Source organism: Nannobrachium achirus (genome assembly GCF_963921795.1).
Source record: "Nannobrachium achirus genome assembly, chromosome: 2".
Taxonomy (NCBI): domain Eukaryota; kingdom Metazoa; phylum Chordata; class Actinopteri; order Myctophiformes; family Myctophidae; genus Nannobrachium; species Nannobrachium achirus.
In genome coordinates this window covers 40,158,136-40,175,650 of record NC_137811.1, presented here as the reverse complement: position 1 = coordinate 40,175,650, position 17,515 = coordinate 40,158,136, and the positions used below count along the sequence as shown (strand labels likewise).

Below are 17,515 nucleotides of genomic sequence, written 5' to 3'. Positions count from 1 at the left end.
GGGATTGGCAGCATTTTCCTTTCCTTCAGAGGGCCATATTGACTTTGATAAAGTGAACAAAAGGCAACACACTGGACAATTGAATTGAAACTTGAAACATATGCTGAATTAGGTTAAAACTGCATGAATTTGGTAGACATGACAGATTGTTTTACAATAGGCTATTTACCAGGCCAGAATGCCTGGGTCCTTGCTTCAGAACACAATAATCTTCTGTTACGAAATGTAGATTCTTTTTTTTTTTTTAAGCTGTACAGTTTGTGTTACCCTGGTGTACTCTGAGGATACAATGAAATGCTTTATTACTTGCTTTTAAAAATCAGCTTTAATTTACCTTGGTCCAGACCGCTAACATAGCGTCAGCGTGTCGTGGAAAGTGAAAAAAAAAAAAAAAAAAAAAAACTAAAACGTAATGCTTTAAGTTTTACTATGTAACTTTTTTTATAAAACAAATCTTAAAATTGTCCTAACTGTTAAATCGCTAAAGTTTTAGAACACCCACTCCGTTATTTTCAGCTTCTGAAGCCTTCTCTTTATATGTTTTCTATGAGCCGTGAGGGGGGGAGAATTTCGCGCCATGATTACGTAATCTGCATCATCTGTATACGTTGTGTATACGTTGCCCAATCACATCGCCGATCATGCACACATGGTACACTACCGGCCAATGCAGCGCATCTTGAAGTGGGGTCGCCATATTTGTAGTCGCCCGTGTGTCTCTTTACTCAAAAGGTAATTCTCGCCTACCAGGCAGGGTGAAATAGTCCGTTTCTCCGGAATGCCTGAACGCACAGGAACCAGGGACCCCTCTAAAGATAGCTCTCGGCGTTGTGGAGGCAGACGCGGGGGTGTGAAGGTACGAAAAACGGGCGAAAGACGCGAACGCGACCGCGGTTTGCTATATGGCTACTGACCACTAGTTGAGAATCTTACACAGTATAGCTTTAATGCTCAATTATAAGCTTAATGCTTAATGCTTATAATTGATCCAAATAAAGCAGCGGTTCTCAAACAGATATATACATTTGAGGCCACGGACCCCCATTTGAAAAAGAAATTGTGCCAGGGACGCCCATAAGAAAAGTCATTAGATATAGTGCGGAATGCTACATTTGTCTGTAGGTGGATTGATAACATTGGAGAGAGTGAAACCTGTGATCTGAATAGTAATTCTTTAACATTATCTTATTAGTTGAACTCCTACTCAGTGAAATAATAGTGAAATTAAACTGTTCCTTTCATTATACTGGGGACCCCCTGGAACCCCTGGGGGACCCCAGTCAATTTGAGAACCACTGGATTTAATGTTAATCAAATGCTGCTTTCCCTTTCTCCATTCATAAGGCTGTGTGATAAAAAAAAATATATTATTGCTTCATTATTTAACAGTGTGCAAAGTCTGCAAACCTGCATCAGCCCTCACCTATGACTCTAGCAGATACTGATTTTATTTTCCTCGTACAGTAATTTGCGGGGAGAAAATCTGATCGTTTTAGAGACAAGCAGATAATGACTTGTTTCTATTGAACTAAAGAGAAGCATGCTATTATTCAAAGATCGGAACAAATGAAATAACAACCCCCAAAAAAAAGAGGCATTGTGCAGGTAGCCTGGCATGGCCTAATATCATAAACTATATATCACTGTGTAGATATCTCTGTGCGGAACCTGCATTTCAACGGGGCTGATGACTGACTGGTGATAAACCCGCTCCATATTTGTATACTGGGCCCTGATTGGTGCCCTGACTTCGGAGGCAGGGAAATCCAATCACAACCAGACTTATTAGCTGGGGGCAATTTTATAGATTTTTTTTGCACTTGCAGATTTGTCTGGTTCCCAGGCTATTGTGCAGATACATTTATCCCCAAGTGTTTTTCAGGACATGCCACAAGGCTTACCTGTTGTGGGGTGATTTGCTCAGAAGAGGTGGCAAGATTGATGGCAAACACATGGTCCCTGGAAGAGATGAAAAAAGCATTACAAGCGGCCCCTCTGGACTCCAGCAGTGAGACTTTTGAACCCAACCCTCCAAAGAGCACTGACTCAAGCAAAACATCCTTTCATGCATTTTTAATGCATTCAGAGTTGGGGTAATGCTATATTTAATAGTATAATATAATAAAGTAATATAACATCACTTTTACAGATTGGTTATATTATATTGTCTAACAGATGCTTATTTTGTCTAACAGATGCTTATTTAGACTGCACCAATGGGTGCTGCAGCTTCTGAGTCACTTGCATTTCATCATGACAGCTAAAATACCATTTTAATACTAATAACATTGTGGCTTTCTTTTTAATTATATTCAGTCTCCCCTCCTACACTTATCATGTCAAGTCCTTCTACGCTTCACTGGATGGTGCAACACAAACATAATGCAAAAGTATTAACGCATTACTTGATTATAATCCAAAGTGAGTCATTATGTGGGAACTACTGTATTACATTGATTTTGAAAAAAGAAACTTACTTCCCACAAGTTCAGCAACTTAGTTCATATCATTGTTTTGTTTTAAAATGATCAAATTGAATCAAGAAGTTTGGCTTGTTTTCAGCAAGATATTAAAGCTGTCCCACGAGAAACAAAATTAAAACTAAAAGTTTGCCCTGCATGGATGTAATGTAAATTAGTCTGTACAGTAAACTTAGCACTTTGTTGTTTGCATCTGTGGAAAATATGAAGTCCACTTAGGTACATTAAGAATATCCATACCTTTTTGGACACAGTTCTTGGCTGCAAGAGTGTTGCAGCCTGGCCCAGGGCCAAAATTGGAACATAATGTATTTTGCACAATGAAATGGGCAGAAGAGGTGAGACCTAAAACTTTTTAGATAATTAACCTATGGCAACGTGATTGCAAGAAGAGCTATATGCAATCAGGCCGGGAGATGCTATGGAAGTATTTTGTCAAGATGCTGCCAATGCCACCTTCCTATCAGCAGTGTGGGTGTGAAGGAGATGGGGCACTTTAAAATGACTAAGGCTATTGAAAGCGAGTACAGGTGCGTAGAGTTGTTCCGACTTCCGACGTCCCATTAGTCCAACGGTACCTAACCCTAACCTTGACCCTAACCTCAGTAAAACTATGCCTAAACCTAACATTAACCCTAACCTCAGTAAAACTATGCCTAAACCTAACCTCAGTAAAACTATTTCTAAAACTATGCCTAAACCTAACCTTAACCCTAACCACCGTCGGACTAATGCGACGTCCGACTATCGTGATTTTGCCAGTGAGTAGGTGTGATCACTGCTGCTTAGAATGGGAATACATATGGTTGGTGGGATACCATGAATTACTCCACTGGAGAATAGACCAAATTGAATTAATCTATGGTGAGAGGTGCCCTTGATCAAACTGCAGTCACCCACCCCCAACTTGCAATAAGGCATGGTTATACGCAGGTGCTCTCCCTGGTTAAATCATAGGAAGGATAGATGGTGTGCATCTGGCCTTGTTTATAGGGAACTGGTAAACAGGATAATGGCTGGTCTGGGATGACTGACCTGGCAGCAACGTAGAGCATGTGGTTAATCCGCAGCATCCTCTGGAAATCCAGGCCTAGGCGGACCGTGTCATTGTCTGACATTAGTCCCTGGAAACTGGGATAAAGGTAGGAGCCTGTGCAGGAGGGAAGATGGGCAGAAGTAAAGAGGGATATTAGAATGGTCTGACTAATGACCATGTGCTAGCAACCTTTGACATAATGGCTCAACAGGGCATATGCATATGCTTAGTCCTTTTCATTGACTGCAAAAAAAGGTTAAACTATGAATAGGTCAAGTAAAATACAATAACTAGAATATCCTGTACCTGGATAGTAAAGAAGTAGGCTGAAATGCCCTCATACAGTATTTAGACATCAATTATGCTTACATAGCCAGACTTTTGTGTCATTTTAAGGGACCATGGCACAAATATGTCATTGTGTAATCACATCTTTGGAAATATTGTACATAACTATTTCCCCATTTCCTATTATATAACTATTGGGATTATTTTGCGCTGCAACCATGCAGCTAGTAGGCTGTATTTTTTCTTCTTCCAACATTCTTTTATCTGTATCATTTTCAAAACACTATATTTATCTGTATCATTTTCAAAAGCTATATTCTTGCAATCAAACTGCACATGTATTTTTCCCAAATGGGAGGACAGACAGTAAACAAAGCATTTTTATCAAACATGACCCAAGTGCTCAATTTAATTCTGCTACTCCAATCAGTATAAAATCAGCCTTCTCATTACCAACATGGAGCTACTGTACATCAGTGAGCTCTCCAGCACTCTCTCTTTGTTCCAGGTGAGATTATGCTCAGGTCCAGGCTACTTAAACCTGAATGGCTGGTATAAAAACCCTCCAGCCTCCCATCTCACTTGGGCTACCACTGCTGAATTGGCAAACTCTGCAAAAAATGATGTCCTGGTGTGAAATTACTGTTTCTGAAGGGGCCTTAATTTTCTCTAACCACTCTCCTTTAATCGACTGTTTAAAGATTTAAAGAGCTAATGACGGAGCAATGGACCTTGCTGTGGCAGGAGGGTCCGCCTATACTGCCCCGCCCGACAACCATTCCCTCGGCAAACAAGGTCTTTTAATTAATTCTGAGCACTTATAATTACACTTCCTTTAAAGTTTTGGGTGCCTGACAATTTCTAGCCCGTTTCTCTCCACTGGCCCAAAGTAGGGTGCCCACTGCTCCCGCCAATCTCATAGCATCAAATCCAGCAAGACATTTCCCTCCTGAACATCCTGTGGTTTGTAACCCGCTAAGCAATGTCTGTCGTAAAAGAGAAACTGCACTGGGAGCCTGCATCCTCTCAAAAAGGGTGAAATGGGAGAAAAAGGGAGAGGGGGGAATGGTGTCTGAGGCTTTGGGCTCGTTTGCGATATATTAGTGCATTAACATACGTAATGGACGTCTTCCCGAGTTGTGAGGGCCTTCTGACACGCCGTCACCCGCTCTAACCCATAGTGACAAATGGTTCTCATTACACCTGGGATGGAGCTCCCACATATAGCACTATTAGCGTGGCTATTTCTGCTAATGGCTGTGTTACTCTCTTCCAGATAGATCAATTACAGTGTGCAGGTCTTGGTCTTAGCCACCTCTTAAATCAATTATGGGGAAAGCACATTTACCAGCCACAACCCGCTCTGCAGACGGTCCCATTGATTGGACGCCGCTGATGGGCTCCTTGGGTGGTCCAATGAAATGGTGTGATGAGGTCAATTCTCCTACCCAGTCAAAAAACATTTGCTTTTAATCTTTGCACTATACTTTGAACCTGGTAATATTTCACCCAGCCATCTGCAATAACAGCATGCCCCCTGGGTATGGGAGGATAATTCATGCTCCGTCGCACGACTGTGTCAGGCGCAGAAAATTAACAGACCTACAAGCTCACAACACGCGTGACAAAGTATGAAATCAGGTTTAACCTTTGCTTCACTTCACCTACAGTACTCCTTATCATTAGGGATCACCATGGCAACGCAACACGGAGCAGGACACTTACGCTCTCTTCCCACGACGCTGATTGGCTCCAGGTCCTGTGGAAAGGGAGTGGCTCCAGAGGACAGTCGAGGCAAGATGGCAGCGAGGGTGACGGCCAGGAGCGCTGGCAGTAGGGGACGTGGCGACCCGAGCACCAGCCTCATTTTGGCATTCGACTGGACCTCACCAGAAACACATGGCCGACGGCAGATGCACCTCCGCCTAGGACAGGAGATACACAGCAACCCGATAAGTCAAACATGGTCTTTGCATTGCTACTGTATGATTAATTCCCATTGTCTGGCAGCCCTCCCCCACCAGCATTTTAGCATTAGCCTGAAACATGAATACGCCTTTTAATCACAAGTGAGAAATTTACATATAATAATTAGGTGACTGAGTTATGGCTGCAGCAACTTTAAGGCTGGCAGCTAAGCTCTTATTAGCATGCAACACCTTATGCCATTGCGGCGGTTTTGATTGAGAGTTAGCCGAACCGGCTAGATGGGAGACTGTAGACAGACACACGCATTTTTTATATGTATATATTTATATACACCGTACACACAGTATAATTATATGTACACTGGTATACGAGAGTAAGAGAGAGGTAAAATGTAAGGAGAGATGGGCAGAGAGAGAGAGGGTAAGACTGTGAGACCCGGCTAAGTGAGAAATGATACAGCGTGTGTGTGCGTGTGTAGTGTATGCGTACATGTTAGTGGAAGATGGGGGCTGGTGGTAACAACAGCGAGGAGAGGAGGCACCCCCCACAAGGTTCGTGGCCACCAGGACACCTGGCTCATTTCATACAGCCTGCAGTCTTTCACAGGTGACTTGGCAACAATTAAACTGTTGCCTCTGAGGGGGACGCCGTGACATCTGGCCCTACACCGTTCCCCCAGGGACAGGGTTAACACAAAGTCAACTAACTAACGGCCTGTTGCCTGACACACACACACACACGCACGCACACACGCGCACGCACACACACACACACACAGCTGTGCATACACAATCACACACACAAACACCACATGTATTTTCTCCCCCCCCCCCCACTAGGAACCACTGCAATATTTTATATAATATTTAGTGTGCAATTGTCATTGTACTATATTAATATTGTCATATATTAGTATTATTTACTATTGTTACTTTATGCAATTATCGTGTATAATGGCATGCAACAATAAAAATATTGAATCTCAAGTTAAGTCTTAATTATGTCATTGAAACTTATGGAGAGCGTATGTAGCAGGCTGAAATTGTCTAGATATGTTAATGTTCACATCTGTTTGGCATCTGAGTGAAGAGACGGGAACAGATGGAATGGCACAGCGATTTGTTAAAAGCCAACTTTAAAAACATGCTGACCTGTGCTCGACACCAACTCAGTGAGAGCCATGAGTCCTCAGAGGCATTCTTGCAAGCCACACCAAATTTATGTAGCCTACTGTGTCACCTGGCAATGAGACTTGGGCCACATGGTTTTAAGTGGGAGCAGAAAACAAAGTCAACAGAGATATGAACCGCCATCAATATTGATAACAGTTTGCCTCATTTAGATTCAGGGGAGACGAGTGCATTTAGCGATGAGGTCAGGCGATGATCACTGTGCCATAAATCGAGGGGAGTGGATGGTGTCTGCTTGTGTTTACTTCATGAATTACAACCGCTAGCGTGTCCTGCCTAGGGCAATATATGAGGACAATATTGGCTATCCAATGGATTAGGCCCCATTTTGTTTTGTTTTTATACAAAGGTTGTCTGTCTTTGTGGCTTTGTTCCAAAACAGCAGATTTGCCAATAACTACTCCTGCCTAAACTTAGATTAATTTCTTACTCTCACCTCAATTTATATTATGATAAATCTTTTGATAAATCTCTGAGGGCTTTCAAAGCACTCAGGGAAAGAGCAAGTGCCAAATCATCTCCTAATGTGGATTATAATATGTTACCACTCACTCAGATATGCAAACTAAACCAAAATGTCATACTGTACATACGCAAATGAGTCCCTTTACACTCAAACACAACGGCACACACAGAGAGTGTAAAGAGATAACTGACATGGAGGATTTCTCTGTGTAGAAGCAAGCAAGGATTACTCAGTCAGAACTGTGATCATTGACATGCACAGGGTATTTATCCAAAGGAATGTGTCCAGGAGAATGTTGGGATGACTCATGCCCAACAATACAACCATAATTTGAAGAACAGCTTATGCAAGATTTGTCCTATGCACTGAAATTCCTGCCTATATTTCCACAACAAGCAAAGGCACTGGGTGCATGACGCCCTCTTGATATGATTATCAGTACACTGAGCTACTTTGTTGCATGCTGACAATAGCAGATCTACAAGCTCACAACACGTCACACTATAACACATTTTGGGCTTGTAGATCGCCTATTTTCCACTCATGACAGTGGTGCGCAACTAAATATAAATCTAGCCTCCCAGCATGAGACGACAATGTATTTGCTATGCTATGAACTGCACATTGTGCACAATGTAATCCAGTTGGGTGGAAGCTGCAGTAATATTATGTAAACTAGCATATCATTCTTTGATCTGATACATATAGAACACGGCTGAGATGGTGATGTATGCATTTGGCCCGATGTCGGTAAAGCGATATAACACGGTTATGAAAATACTAGCATACACTGAGAACAAAGGCATTCAGATGCACATACTGTTGCTTTGATACAAATAATGTAGAAGGATGAAAACCATACTGTATCTAAAAAGAGCATGAAATTTGAATAGTGCAGCCTTTAAGTGACAAATGCCTTTAAATCAAATGCCTTTTGGACAGGGTGGCGCCTAGAGGCGAGCAGTCTAGAGGAGAACTGTCTAGAAGAGCATTTGTGTGACTGTCCATGGCTAATATCCTTAACAACCACTACAACGATCAGTGTCAAAATGTTGACCAAGGAAGCCAATCCCTGAATGTGTTTCACATTTTGTGAATATTTCTTTGTTTTTTAAATTTGTGCAATATCAATCAAAATCAGGCCCACCTTACGGCGATCCATCAAACCCATGAACAGCCTTTTCCCAAATATGGAGCCATGTGGAATTCTATTTGAAAAAAAAGGTAAAAACCAGTATTCAACAATGTCCTTTGTGATTTTTGTCTCCGCCAGGCCGAAAGGCATGACCGAGTCTATGATTTTGCCCCTGTCCGTCCGTCCGTCTGCGTGTCCTTCCGTCAGTTTGTGGACAGCTAATCTCCGGTGCATGCACACTCCCTGGGTGCCAGAGAAGAACCTCTGCCCCCAATTTTCGCATGGGCCTGTTATAGCGCCACTAGGAGGCGGATTTGTGCAAAACACATTTTTGGACAGTACTCCGATTTGAGTTTGTTCCAAAAATCACGCAAATCAGTACACAGTATCTCTATGTGATCAAGGCTTATCTGTCCGATATTTCATGTTCCATCCTAATTGGTCTACATTGGCTTCCAAATTTTGCAGGATTGATCCGTTTTGAATAAAATGCCTCTAATCGTAAATGCAGCTTGCGATTTCCATGCAATTTTGCATGCACATTCCCAATAGGTCAAGGAACAAATGCCACCCTTTTCATATTGGCCTGTTATAAGCGACCTACGGTCGCTTATCTCCCGATTAGGGAGTCTTACTGGTAGTGCCACCAGCAGTTACATTTTTGCCAAACACATTTTTGCAACAAAATGCCTCAAATCATGACAGGCCACAGATGACATGGCACCCTTGCCTATTATAGCAATACTAGGGGGCTACAATAACCTACCTGACCTGGCGGAGACCTGTGCTCGGAAGAACATTGCTTCTATTTTTTTTTTTCTTTTAGAAGACGCAAGAATCCCTGAGATGCTCTCCACCAAACTTGCATACCTAGTAACTTCCATAGCACAGGAACTTGGAAGCCATGCCGTTATTAGACCCCATCTTGTTTTAATCCCAACCCCTGTTCCCTCAGGTCTTTTGCCCTTGCCAGGCCATTACTGTGAATAAGAATTTGTTCTTAATTAACTTGCTTGGTAAAATAAAGGAGGACAATGATTGTGATGATGATGATGATGATGATGATGATGAAAGTAGTGGGCGTAAAGGGAATTCAGGGAGTATACTACTGGATGTTGAGATAGTAAATCTCAGGGAGGGCATGCAAAAAGAGCATCAGCTCTTTCAACCTACTGCCATTGACGGATAATATATTGGAGAATAAGGCTGCACAATGTTTGTATTTATATTTATATTTTTATCTTCATGGCAATATGAATTCCTACAAAATAGCTTAAGTTAAACAGCAGAATATATCTTTCATAAACATGTCAGTCGGGCTATCGAGCTATCCACACTATATCTTATTTTTGTAATTGTTTACCCGTTAAACATGTACCAGATATGTCATTTTCGCGCACACACACACACACACACACACAAACACACGCACGCACACTAGCTTCCATAGAGCAGCCCCACCTCTCTCTCTTACAGTGCTTTCAGCTCTCGTCACTGGACTGGTCTCATTTGCTCCACTTGAGAATTGTTGTTTACCAGAGCTGTCATGGGGTTATGGTTTTCAGGTTTTTCCATTCCGTGTTAGTTTGCAGAGACATGGAATCGCCTGCCACTCTTTTTCACTTCTCCTGCCAGTGAGGAACCTCACCGGGAGGACGCCGCACGTGCAGACGACACCCTATTCCTCACAGTTCAACACCCAACAACAGGTGACCTGGCCCTCCCTGCCTGGCTTCCCTCCCATCAACACAAAACAATCGTACTCGTATGGACGCTCAGCCAAGCCAGAGATACCAGAGAATTCAAACCCTATTCTTCATGGTGGTGGGCAGGAACTTTACACCTGCGCTTAACCTAGTGCACTAGTTTTGATTGGCAAATATGACTGCACCATGTATCCCCAGAAAGGCTGTCACAGACCTAGTGGTATGATGGATTATGCAGCCACATTGCGTTTTGTCTTTTTAATGTCAATTTGGATATCATGTTCCTGCGCTGGGACACGTGAAATTTCACCCATGAAGTATATAATCATACCTCAAAAATTTCAGTCACGTTATAATATGTTATGCTTTATTCATGAATATGAATGAATAAAATTGCATGCCCCCAAATTATGTTGGGTTTTCCCTGTGATATATGCAAACTCATATTTTTCTAGGTATTTCTGAAATGTTACAAATGCAAAACCCCATGCAATCAAGGATGTCATTCCCCCAGTAGAATTTGGACACAGAGATTGTGATTTTCCAGAACTTAACTCTAACCTGACTCAATCAACTGTGCTGATCGAAGAGAAAGGGAAGGCTGACGGGCTGACAACCATCAATAGGAAATAAGCCACCGTTTATCTCTTTGCAGACTTTTTTTTTTTGTAGTACTAGGTTTTGCATGATGGGAGGGCTCCTATCATTTTAGTTTTTAACCCATTTAGAACGGGTACACATTTTGTGTATCATTATTTTATGCTTTAACTATTGAAAAATAGCAGATATACAAGCTCACAGCGTGGCACCGAGTGCCGCGCTGCGAGTTCGTAGATCTGCTATTTTTGAAAAGTCGTGAACATTCGAATTTTGACCCGATTCTATAAGTGTCTTTTGAATCCTTCTAATTCTAGGCCTAAATGGGTTAATGAGCTGGACTTGTTAAGCCATCTGGTAAGTGCTGGCAGTTGGATCTCTTTGGAGAGCAACGGATTCTGGGCCGCTGGGGTAGTCAATTGATTATCTGACATTCACTTGGATTAGCCAACAGTGCCGGCTCTGTGGTTTGATAAGACCCCCCCCCCCCACACCCACACCCACACACACACACACACACTCACACACACACACACACACACACACACACACTTCGATGCCTGAAGGCCTTTCACAGAGCTATGCAAAAAGGCGACTTGAATGATGAGAAAATCATGGACTTCATTAAGTGGCATGGATAAGACGACCATGGTATCATCTTTTAAAAAAAGGTTCCATTTTAATTCAAACATAAACTCTCCCCAGCAAATTTTATGTCCTAGTCATCCATTTGGCCGGCAAGCACAGTTCCATAAAAAAAAGATACAATTAAAATACCAAATGCCAATTTTATCCTTAATCAACTGCTTCACACTGTATGCACCTGCCCACCATGGGGACATCCGTTACCATCAACTACACAGAGAAGCGTTATCCTGTAGTTGAATCGCCCCTCTGATATCAGTGGGATTGATGGTAATCCACTCATTGTTTCTCCTAGCTAGGGAATATAGTATACCTCTCACCTCCAACCTGTTCACTGGGATATTTCTGATGTCCTTGGCTGAACTGAGTAACTCAACCCCCGCACGCACACACACACACCTATTCCTTTCTTATTATCCACAGCATACATGGGCCAACATAATGAAGGGACATATCCCTGTTCTCCACCATAATCCAGCAACTCTAATTGAAGAGGGCCACTTCATTTATCCGTCCGGCCTACTATTACCACACCGGTCGGGCAAAAGCCTCCACACTACGCAGAAATAATATAGGCTATACTACATGGCATGGGAAAACTAATACAGTATACTAAATGTAACGTTTTCAACACTCATATTTACCTTACAGTTTGTATTTGTATGCTTATTGTGCATTTCCTTTGCAGTGCTCTGACGCGATCTGCATCACATTTTTCTAGTTAATACACAGCGCTAAACAAGGGTTGGTAACATTTTATTTTGAAAATTAGAGAGCACAGATTCCTATTCCCTCCCAAACAACATCACTTCACACTAGGCCTGGGGCGGTATCGACATTTTGTTACCGCGATTACCGTCTTCCCATTTACCGCCGGTACTGCGGTAATTACCGCACCCCCGTATCTATTAATTAAGGTTCGGCGATAAGCCAAAATATTGAAATCATCTTCCCAAAAGTCGCCTCTCGAGTCTCCACAGCCTGACTGCCCGAGTTATACTTCTCCGTACAGCACAGCGGGTATGGCTTTGAAAGGAGCAGATCTACAAGCTCACAACACATCACATCCGCGACGCGTTCTGAGCTTTTAGATCTGCACTGTCGGGTTACCATAGTAACGTAGGCTAGCTACTTAGCTTTTCAGACACAAACAGCTGTGTGAACAAACCAGAAGAGGACGGGTAGTCAGATCGTGTACAGTGATTCTGTAAACTCACGTCACGTCTCAACTCTCAAATCGCAGTGAGGAGTTCCGACAAGATGGCGACCGAGTAGGACGCGTTTGTTGAGCTCTGTGGAGGTGCATAGTTTTCACATTTTTTAAGCCCATTTTTTTACTGCCTTTATAGTTCTTTTGAGACTTTAAACGCCCAAAACACTGGTGAGCGTCTGTTTTTGCAGTTGTTTCGTGTTTCATGCCGAATACGATTAACACGAGGTCGAGGAGTACCAGGTCTCCGACCGCAAACGCTGACAACATGGCCGGCGCAATGCAGGGCGACGCTGACGCTCCGGTTACAAAGAGCATGCTGCGCGAGGTCCTCAAGGAATCACTGAAAGAGTTTATGGATGGTTTTATTCAACCCATGATGCTTGGCTTGGAGAAGAAATTACTGAAGAAGATTGATGACTTCGGAAAGGAGCTGCGTCCTGCAGTCGCCACGCTGAACACGACCGTGGCTGAACATGGGGAGGCCATTGAGAACTTTGGTTCCTCCATGGACAGTTTGCAGATGTGTATCACTGAATTGGAGAGAAGATGTGCTAATCTGGAGGAGAAGCTCGTCATAGCAGAAGACCGGAGTCGTAGGAACAACATAAGAGTGATTGGGATCTCTCCTGGGCTAGAAAAGGCTGACCCAGTGGCCTTTATCCAGTCTTTTTTGCAGAAAACATTCCCCGACGAGTTTCCCGACTCCCCCCCGGAGGTGGATCGTGCTCATCGGACCGGCAATCCACGTTCTGATAAGCCAAGGGCTTTCCTGGCAAGGATCCATTTTTTCCGGGTAAAGGAACGCATACTCCAGCTCTCCAGGAAAGCAGGCCAACTGACATACAATGGCAAAAAGGTGTATATTTTCCCCGACTGGTCTGCTGAAACATCAAAGAGAAGGGCAGCTTTCGGGCCAGTAAAGGAATTCCTACGTTCCATCACCGCGGAAGGAGTGAAATACGGAATAAGGCACCCGAGCAAATTCTGGATAACCGTGGATGAGGCGACTTCTACTTTCAACTCACCCAAGGAAGCTCTGGCCTTTTGCAAGGATAAGTTCAAGACTCCAGGTGCTGCGGACGAGACTCTAGCTACGCAGGATGATGAGACGACAGTTACAGAGAACTAACTTTTACCAGGGACACTTTTGCTTTCGTGATCGCGTGCTTTCAAACACATTCTGCCGATGTGATATCCTTTTGCCTTTAATGGACTGTTGGTAAGCTGGCTGGGACTTTGGAGATGACTTTTACGCAGCGTCTTTCTTTCCTCACTCTCTCCTCCTCCTCCTCCCCAAAGGGTGAGTTGTTAATGTAAGCCTACTTATTGTTTTGGACTCATCATCTGACTTGACGTTGTGTTTTCAAGTGTTTCGTTTCATAATACCTATTTTATTTGTATCGAAGAATAAGATATATTTTATTTTTTAACAAGATCTGTAAGCAGATGGGTGTTACTCGTTTTAATTTAGGTTACCGCAAGGAGAGAGGATTTAGGGCTGCTAAAGCTATAAGCATAATTCACTGTCTTTTTTGTTTGAATTTAATGGACATTGTTCTTGTTATTATTGTATTCCTTTTCTTTGCTCTTATTGAGCGTTGTGCTGCTTACTATATAGGTCTAGAGGGTTTTATCTCTCTCTGTTAAGCTTTGTCTAACGGGTTCCGTGTCGCGGTTCGGACGGAGCCTGCTCTCTCTCTCGTCTTCCCTCTATGTCTCTCTATCTATCTCGGCTTTCCCTCTCTCTCTCTCTCTCTCTCTCTCTCTCTCTCTCTCTCTATGGCTCTCTCTCTCGCTGTGTGTGTGTGTGTGTCTCTCTCTCTCTCTCTCTCTTTCTGTTAGGTAATGGCGGCTATGTTGGTTGTTAGTTTATGGTTCGTTTATGCCTCCTAAAACGCTACTTTCTCGGGTAGGAGGGCGAGACTGGGCTTTGGCCTTTGTATTGAGTAATGTAGCCTACTGTTTAAGGTGAAACAGATATAAATAATATGGTCTAAATTGTGAAGGCTCCGCGGTTCCAGAGACCACTCGCTCTCCCGCCCTTTCTCTATGTCTCTCTACCTATCTCTGCTTCTCCTCTCTCTCTCTCTCTCCCTGGCTCATTGACTCGTTCTTTTTTTTCCTTTTTTTTTCTAATCTCAATAGCTGGCGGATGTACGATCTCGTGGCGCGTTGGCTCTACGTGCTTGTGGATCCGCTGTCTGGGGGGGGGGGGGGGGGGGGTAGTTATTTACCTACTTTACTTGTTGTCTTCTAAAATGTTAATTTCTTGATGGGGGGAGAGGGGAGCTCTGTATTGGGATATTTATTTTGTAGTCGTGATTGGGTAGGTTCACTGTTTGAAGTATGGTAGTTTACTGTTTAAGACGGAAACAGACTTAACTAATATGATTGACATTTATCTAAGTTTGCACTGGCCTTTTGGGCATGTACAGGGAGCTGTATATGGCGCAGTATACATTATGTGTGCTGTGTTGTATATGGTTTCCTGATCATACATAACTGTGTTTTATGTAAATACTTATGTATACAGACTTTTCTTTTCTTTCTTTTTTTCCCCCTTCTAATTAGTAATTGTGGTTTGTATACATGGATGCATGGGGGGGGCTGTATGTGGCGCAGTATGCATTAACACTGTGTGTGCTTTGCTGCATATGGCCCCCCGGATGTGCTTTTAATTTCTATTTCTAACTACATATATAAGTGCATATATTTTTTATATCATATACACTGATTTCCTTTTTATTTATTTTTATTATTAATATTATATTAGTGCCTTGTCGTGGTGACAGCCTTATTTCCACTTATCTGTCACAAGTGTTTGGTTATTTGCATTAACGTGGCTTATAGGGCTTTATCACATTCTAAGTGGGCCTGGTGCTGGACTGATTATTATTATTAGTGGCCAAGGCCACGAAGTGGCAAAAGGCCACTCATTGATATTGGACTTCATCATTACTATTATTCTTCCGCCACTTTTTCTCTAGCGGCTAGACCGTGCAGTCGCTTTTTACGAAACTCGGCAGTATGGCAGAGGACTATGCCAAACGGCTAAAACGCGAAGCTCGCAACAATTGGCCAAAGGGTGGCGCTGTAGGAAGCCTTTGAAGAATGCCAACTTTGAACTGGTGTAGCTCATGCCCTGTTTCAGGTACAGCAATGAAACCTGTATACACTTATGCGTCTCCTCATGCCGAACAACTTTTACGCTCTGACTTTTGACCTCTGACCTTTACTTCTCCCACAATTTTGAATTATATGAAAAACAGTCAAAATCTATCTCCTCCTGGGATTTTCGCGTAACGTGCGCAAAACTTTTTTTTACATGAACTTTGGAGCAATACGGTCAGATCTGTCTCGGCAGATTTCTTTTAAAGCGAAACATTATTTTTTAATAATTCACTCAATATTGCAGTTTTATGCAAATTATTCTTCTGCCTCTAAATCATACATGCAAAGTGACACGTTCATGGCATTTGGCAAATATGTAGAGGGTTAGTCCAAATATCACTGAAAGCAATCTTACTCCAATTGGCCAAAGGGGGGCGCTATACGAAGCGTTTGAAAACTCAAACTTTAAAGGGTCATAAGTCATGCCTCGTTTCGTTTGAAGACATGCAACTTGCTTACACGCGTGCCTTGACTCAAGCGGAAGACATCTGTGTCTTTGTTAAGTAAGCTCCGCCCTTAGATTTTCCGCCATTTTGAGCAGTTTGTAAAACACTTAAACCCGCTTTTATTCCGGAACTTTCGCGTCACGTGCACGGAACTTTTTTTACATGAACTTTGGACCAATATCTAAAGATCTTTCAGATCGGATTTTTTTTAAATTGAAACATGCTTTTTTAATAATTCAATCAACATTGCAAGTTTTATGCAAATTATTCTTCTGCTTCTAAAACAAACATTTAAAGTAATATTTTCTCACTGTGCAGAGCTGTGTATAGCTCACCTGGTAAGGCCTTTGTCTATCATTCCAGAAGTCCCCTGTTCAAGCCTTACCTCATGCATTTAAAATACATTTTACAACATTTTGCCGTGAAAACCCTGGTACTGCAACTGAACATGGCAACCCGACCAAACATGGCAACCTTCTTAAGCAAGGGTATAAATAGTGGTTGAGTTGAGGCCACTTCCCCCCTCTCAAGCCGCATGGTGCTGGTGGTTGCTGCTACTCACTGCTACATTATGCAGCAGCTGCAGGTCTGTACACTGTTCATTATTCTAACAACTATTCCAATTTCTAACAGTTTCATTCATTATACTTACCCATACTATAATTTGGCTTTTAGATTTACCTCACCTGACCATACCTACCCGATCCACTCGATACACTAGCTGTGTGTGATGGAGGAACAATGTGACTTGGTAAGCTGACCATGTGCTCTGAAATGTTATGTTGTTTTTGGTTTTGGGATCTAAATGTTAAACGATTTCTTTTGGAATGTAATGCTTGTATGTTAGCTGCAACGTTGATTATTGAATTGATGTATTTTGAGTTTAATGCCAATGCCTAGTTGGGCAGATTAATGGAATTATTTTGTTTCAAGCCTGTAGTGCAGCAGATTATTTGAATTTGTTGTTTTTCTATTCATTTGGCCTTTTTCTTTGATCCGGGCCAGGTTTATTGCCTAGAACTGAATCTGAAAGATGGCGAGCCTGCAGAAAGACTGACACAATCCTGTCTGACCTATGGTTATGGGTAGGAAAAAGCAGCCGCAGTGACACTCATTCCTAGTTTGATTTGATTTTGAAGTAATGACTTTGAGTTTCTTTATAAAGTAATGATGGTTGAGTGCATTCATTTATTCATTTATTGTTTCAAACCAT

At 42.4% G+C, this 17,515-nt stretch overlaps 1 protein-coding gene across 1 annotated transcript in view; it reads right to left on the bottom strand.

Moving 5' to 3' along the window:
• sema6cb (semaphorin 6Cb) overlaps positions 1 to 17,515 on the bottom strand; it is a 91,020-nt gene that overhangs the window by 44,896 nt on the left and 28,609 nt on the right. The window contains exons 2-4 of the mRNA XM_080749068.1: positions 5,530 to 5,729; positions 3,516 to 3,630; positions 1,902 to 1,959 (exon numbers count right to left, since the gene is read on the bottom strand). Coding sequence (XP_080605194.1) covers positions 1,902 to 1,959; positions 3,516 to 3,630; positions 5,530 to 5,671 — 315 coding nt within the window. The 5' untranslated portion in view covers positions 5,672 to 5,729. The remainder of the gene's footprint in view (positions 1 to 1,901; positions 1,960 to 3,515; positions 3,631 to 5,529; positions 5,730 to 17,515) is intronic.